The sequence below is a fragment of the Pundamilia nyererei genome, unplaced genomic scaffold (genome assembly GCF_000239375.1).
Source record: "Pundamilia nyererei isolate P.nyererei 1_Seehausen unplaced genomic scaffold, PunNye1.0 scaffold00080, whole genome shotgun sequence".
In the NCBI taxonomy this organism is placed as follows: Eukaryota; Metazoa; Chordata; class Actinopteri; order Cichliformes; family Cichlidae; genus Pundamilia; species Pundamilia nyererei.
In genome coordinates, this window is record NW_005187481.1 from 177,676 (window position 1) to 184,220 (window position 6,545).

Genomic DNA, 6,545 nt, shown 5'->3' on the forward strand with positions numbered 1-6,545 from the left:
ACACACACACACACACACACACACACACACACACACACACACACACACACTTAATTTTTATACATCAAACAGAATGCTACCTCTTGTTTGGGTGGTTGTTGTTGTTGTTGTAACTGTTGTTGTTGTGCTTGGTGACTTGGTGACTGGAACTTTTTGTGTAGTTGTAGGGGAAGACAGAAAAAATACAATTACTTGATACATGAATACACCAGACAACCTGTTTATGATGGCAGGGTTAGGTTATGGAACACATGCACCACTTTGTGTTGTGGCACTGTGGTGCAGCATGTATATGATCAACAGGGGAAGAATGGCTCACCCTGTTGGTCATATATCAAAATGCACATTTTGTTCCTATTATTAATTATTAACCCAGGACAACAAATGGAATAGGCTGGTGAACAGAAGCAATAATCAGACTGAGCTTGTTTGCACAAAGTTGAACATAGTGTGTAGTGAATGGTACGCTTTACCTTCAGTGTTCAATGTTCCCCACGGCCCTCTCTGGGCCCCTGTTGCTACTGGTGGTATAGTAGTGGACCCTAAAGTGGGTGAAAAATAAAATTTATACCAGTGCTTTATGAAATGCAACTAAATTCTGTGCAGACATTTTTGCTGTCCAGCTAAGATGAATCTGACTGATTTTCTGATACTTGCTAAATTTTTGCCATAAGTTTCACTTACATAACATAACTTTCACTCTGGCAGGCTATCATGCTAAAGTGTAATTGTGAACTTAATATCTTAGTTGCAGGTGTGCTACTCATGCTAATGTGACAGTTCTAAGAGTACCGGTGCAGGTGACCCCAGCGTCCTCATGATGGCCACAGTTGTGTTTACCCCAACCCAGGCTCTTGCATTTAGTCAGGTCCTGCTCCGTGCCCTGGCAGTTGACGTTGTCCAGAAGAATTAGCCCGGTACCGTAGCCAAAGTAGGAGTTGGTGTGTGCAGAGACAGCACTGCCGCAGCCACTCTGTTGGCATACTACCTTGGCATTGTTGAGTACCCAGTCATCATCGCACACTGTCCCCCAGTTTCCCTGGTAGAAGATCTCGACTCGGCCCTGGCACGAGTTCTGTCCATTAACCAGACGGATGGTGCCATCTCCTAAAGTAAGCAGGAGAGGGAGGGATTTGTAGGCACTAATCTTGATAAAGCTTTTTCTTTACAGAGCATACAGAGCAATAAGTTTTTATTAGATTCTCTATGTATGTCATTTTGGGGGGTATCAAAGGGAACAGGGGCTGCTGTGATTTGACACTGATACACAGAAAGAAGGCAATACAATGCACACTACAGAGTGCAGAGGAAAAACCAAAAGTGAAGCGCTAAATTGACATCTAATATTGCACTAAGCACAGATGTTGTCATCATATGCCTCTTTGTAGACAGAAACAAGGAGACAATAGCCATTCTTATGTGTCCATCATTTAAGAAAGCCCTGAATTTGGAGGCCTTTACTCAATTCCCACAGGGTTACATAGTGGTTAATGGAAAAGTAGCTAGATACGTCAACTTGTTAACTAAATTCTTCTTCTTCTTCTTTTGGTCTCTCACAATTCTTTGGGGGATTATAAGAAAACACAAGAGGATGACTGCTACAAAGGCAAACCCAGCAAACAATAAGTATGGCCTGGAATTCATGAGGCCTTTGGGGCGTGTTCAAAAGTTTCCATTATCCCACAAGTCTTTGAAGGTGAACTGAAATAATATATTGCTTCAGTTCTATTTGTGTTCCTTGATTAATGAAGTTGTTCATTTTGTGAGTCTTCCCGCATTTTTGACTGAGCACAATGACAAAATAAACCATTGTTCATTCTTTAATGCAACCTGCCCTTGCATTTCGTGGCAACATCTGGCATACCACCTGTCAGCAACAATTTGATTAGGGCGTGAAAATCATCTAAAGAAAAACTGATCTGATGGTGAATTCTTTACAGTATACAACATAAATTAAAGGTGTTCCCTGTGGTCTGTGTCATACTTTGTTTGTTTATATATTACTTTTAAAATTTGTATTGCACTGATGTAAGTATATGAAAAACCTAATCTGCTTATTTAACAGCGAGGCAGTGCAGCATCTTTTGCTTAAAGCAATTTCATCAGTTTTGTCCTCTGAAGATTAACTCCACATACAGGTGTGGAGTTAATCTTCACACCTGTTGGTTTAGATGCTTAGACCTACGACAATAGATTGGCTTGGGTGCATTATGGTATGGAGAAAAACAAAAAAACCCTCACTGCTATGTAATCAAACATTCAATTTCAAATTCACACACATCTGCCAGCTGCACATCCAACCAAAACAGAGTAATATAAGCAGGCATGCTTATGGCCACCAGATGAATTCAATTTGTTGGTTTTAGTTCGTTCTCCCTTTGGGCTCGGAGTGTCATGGTCCATAGTTTTCTTTTGGGTTTAAGTATGCTTTAAGTTTGAGCAGTTTTTTGTTTCAGTTTGTTTTCTAGGCTTGTTACTATAATCTTTCTTTCAGTTTATGGTTATTGGTTATTCATATTATTCTTTGCTTTCAGTTTAACTTGAGTTTTTGTCTCTGTGCCCCGTTTGTCACTCGTGTCCTGCTTTACTTTGCAAGTTAGTTCTCTCCTGTATTTGGTATTAAGTTTTATATCCCCTGTGCTGTTATCATTCATGTGTTTCACCTGTTCTTTATTTTCCCCAGCTGTTGTTTTTTCCAGGATTAGTCCCTGGCATTTAAAGCCTCAGCTGGCCTTAGTTCTCTGTCGTGTCATGCTGTTTTTGTTCACTGTTTTTTTCCTGCATGGCTGCTTGTGAGTATTCCCTGGTTTTGGACTTTGTTGTTTGACACTTATTGGACTCCTGCTATGCTGGAATAGAGGTTATGGCTTTTGTTTTCTGCATTTGGGTCCACATCCATCATGAGAGAAGGACAAATAGCAAAAAGTGCAGTAAAACAGCAAATATGAACTGAAAGTCTCTACAAGACAGAGAGAAACTTCAGTTTTGAGGATCATTTTTCTGTAGGTAAATGATTATAATACAGTGAGTTAACACACTCACATACAAATGACTTTGTATAGACCTATGTATACAAATTAGTGCAGCTTTAATTTTTATATGAACAAACATGACATGACATATTTATTATATTAATTTTCATGTTTTGCTGGGTTAGGTATCTGTTTCAATAATCTATCTATCTATACACTGGCAGAAGACCAGTCTCATTTTCATAAAAGCAGAGGGCACTTACGTAAACCAGATATGGACTGGGGTGGTGTGCTGGGTTCCTCAAAACCTCTGAACCCCAGCAAGGTTGGTTCTAGCAGCCGAATGAAAAGAAAAGCAGCAATTTCATTATGTTTATTCCTTTTTTTCCTCCTCCCACTTGGGGTTTTATCCACTTAGAATTTTGTATTTTACCTCTGCAGGTGACACCCACATCTTCATAGTGGTAACAGTTGTGGATGCCCCACCCCAGACTACGGCACTGGCTGAGCTCCATTTCACTTCCTCTGCAGTCCACATTATCCAACATGATGAGCCCAGTGCCCTGTCCAAACTTAGAGCTGCTGGACACCGCCACAGCCACCCCGCATCCCAGCTGACGACACACGACATTTGCATCCACCATGTCCCAATCGTCATCACACACGGTGCCCCACGAGCCGTTGTATTGCACCTCCACTCTGCCCTCACACCTGCTCCGCCCATTCATCAGTTGTACTTCAGAGAGATGAGCAGAAAATATTTGTCAGGCTTTCTCTCTCAGAGGAGACATTTTGAAAACATGTGCTTCTGATATGAAGAAAAGAGACTGGCCAGGCTCTAATGTAATGACAGGTAATAGGAAAGAAAAAATTCCTCTGGGGAAAAAAAAGTCTAATCCTAAATTAAGGCTATCAATAAGCCACATGACTCCTTGGAAGTGAGTGAAATGGATGCAGGAGGAGGATAGGAGGTTATATAGCAATTAAGTAGGGATTAGAGAAATGGAGAGCTGGGAAAGTGACCTTGTTTAAAGAGCCCCAGGCGCTGTGCTACCTTCTGTACTTTCTTTCACTGACATACAGCCAGACGCTGATAGGTTTTCATGACGTGACTAGGATGCAGATAATTTTTTCACCCCGAATGTTTTAGGCTGTTGCCAGATGGATGTGAATGTGTGGACTGGATGTGGAGGTCACTGTCTATTTCAAACTTACCTTGATACTCCGTCTTCACTGGGCTTTGCACGCCACTGTCTGAAAACAAAGGGAGGATTGGACATGTGAAAGAAAGTGAGAGTGTATGGTTAAATTATTTGATGAAAGGTGGTTTTTGTTGTTCTATAGTTACTGTACACTATATCTACTATATCTATTTTCCTGTAACATGAGAGACAGACTGAAATCACAACCGGCCTGTTCAGACTGTACCCGATGCTACAGAAATATGTTAGCATCCTGCTTTAACTTTTGCAAATACTCTCATCAAGTACAGCTTACTTTATATTAAGCTGACTACATTGAAGCATTTTCATGCTTAAGTATATATATTGCTATGCAAAACACAAGGGGTCCATGTGCAACCCTGTGATGTGAGGCTACATCCCACAATGGATGGAGGACAGTCTATGCCCGAAGACTAATACAATATCTCAGATTTCTGCACCGAACAAAGACACTAAAGAGATAACCATTGCACCCAATGTGGGTCACTTCACGGGCCGGTCCCATGTGTTTGTGACTCTGAAACATGAACATACATGAAACCTAAGGTCTCATGCAGGGTTTGCATTTGTTTTCTGGAAGAGCGGATCGCAAGGAAATAGAAAAGTAAGTGGCGATTATCTTGGATGTTACTTACCGGGTAAAGCCCGTCTGCTTATTTTGATGTCCCCTGAAATTAAAGCACAAAATTAAAAGGTTAGTGAGGCACACGTTTCGTCATCTGTTGGCTCTGTCCAGAGACAAAAGCAGTTATGTGCTGTCAGCACATTTAAATAAGTTGCTGTGCCCACGTGTTGATTCAGTGAGTCAAATTGATCTTGTCTCACTTCAAAATCAACTGCAGGGCTTTTAACCAACTATTGCTGTGGAAAACACAAAAGCACTCATCTACAGGGCGTTTACTTGCAAGTACACCAGGTTCTCGTGCATTATTAGTGCCTCGAATGTGCTTAAACAGTGGCACAGAAGAAATCATCTCATGTGTCACAAACTGGCTCAATTCATCTCCATGGCAACATTTTCTGTTTTGGGAGATGTCCCAAATCTCAAAGTGAATTCATGGATTAGACAGTATGTTGAAGGCACTCACTGAAAAAAAAAATCTAATGGAAATGTACAGCATACTTAAGATTTTAGACTTCCTACAGCCACAGTCCAGCCTTTGGTTAGTGGGAATATGTCCCCTATGGGAAATGACATAATTTAATAAGCTGCTCTATCCAAAACTGGTCACCGAGAATCTGAAAGAAAAGCATAAACTCCTTAAGCTTTTCTTTTTGTCACATTGTAATGGACAACAATGCACAGCAATGATGATGCAGAACAAACAATTTGTTGTCTACTATCACATGACATGAAGTAAAGCTTTCTGCATTATTACATTCAGGTAGCATCATGAGTGAACGGTCTTCCCTTATGTGCAGCAATTCATTGAACGTACTCCCATTTCCAAGCACTCACCAAATCTCAACAGAATGCTGACGGCTACCAAGACGAGGGTTCCCAGCAGAGAAACCAGGAGCCAGACGGCTGGGTTCCAGCACCTGCATTCACTCTCCACCACGCGCTGGCCTCGCATGGCTCCCTGACTGGCCATCCGCCTGCAAAACACAGATTCACACTCGCTCAGTCCCTCTAATTTGGTGTCCCGTAATGTTGAGATGTAACCAGTGGGCTACACTTTTCTACTACAACATTGCAGCCAGCTGTTTTTAATCTTGGTTCAGACAAGCCTAATTAGTTGTATTGGATTGTTTTCACTGATTAAGCCCGAAGCTGTTGGTATTGTATTGATGGTAGTCTGAGGTCAAGCCTGATAGAAGAGGACAGCTCAGACAAAAATCTTTCCCAGGAATCACATGACGCTGGTTGTTTCCTAAGTGACACAAAAAGGATGTGAGGAATCTCTGTTTTCATTCAAACAGCCACCCACGTTTCACAGATATCAGGACACGGCACCATCTATTAATGGTACTGCCAAAACAACAAGGAGAATATAGACAACAAAGTGTTGTGTTACATTGCAGTTTTGTAAGCACAAAATGGACACAGTGGTCAGATCTGGCAGCAGGATGACATCTGTTGCCCTCATAGTTGAAAGTGAGGAAGGTTAGCTTGTGACCATTATCAGCAGCTGGAGAAGTCTTGTGTTACAAGCACAGTTGGATACCTGTGTCATTTTTTCAAGGGGTTTTCCATCAGGCAGAGAATATTGGGATTCACCGACAAATCACTCAGTAATCATCGTCAGATAGTAATGTAACCAGATTCTAAATACCCTTCATTCTTCAGAACTGAGAAACTGAAATGAATGACATTTATTTAGTACCGCAAATTAATTAAAAGAAAAAT

At 41.2% G+C, this 6,545-nt stretch overlaps 1 protein-coding gene across 1 annotated transcript in view; it reads right to left on the bottom strand.

Annotated features, from left to right (window-relative positions):
• Positions 1–5,859, bottom strand: part of LOC102208070 (scavenger receptor cysteine-rich domain-containing group B protein) — an 8,942-nt gene extending 3,083 nt beyond the window's left edge. Inside the window, exons 1-8 of the mRNA XM_005737771.1 lie at positions 5,655–5,859; positions 4,831–4,863; positions 4,188–4,226; positions 3,406–3,708; positions 3,236–3,304; positions 793–1,107; positions 474–542; positions 81–149 (exon numbers count right to left, since the gene is read on the bottom strand). Coding sequence (XP_005737828.1) covers positions 81–149; positions 474–542; positions 793–1,107; positions 3,236–3,304; positions 3,406–3,708; positions 4,188–4,226; positions 4,831–4,863; positions 5,655–5,790 — 1,033 coding nt within the window. The 5' untranslated portion in view covers positions 5,791–5,859. The remainder of the gene's footprint in view (positions 1–80; positions 150–473; positions 543–792; positions 1,108–3,235; positions 3,305–3,405; positions 3,709–4,187; positions 4,227–4,830; positions 4,864–5,654) is intronic.
• Between the last annotated feature and the right edge of the window lie 686 nt (positions 5,860–6,545).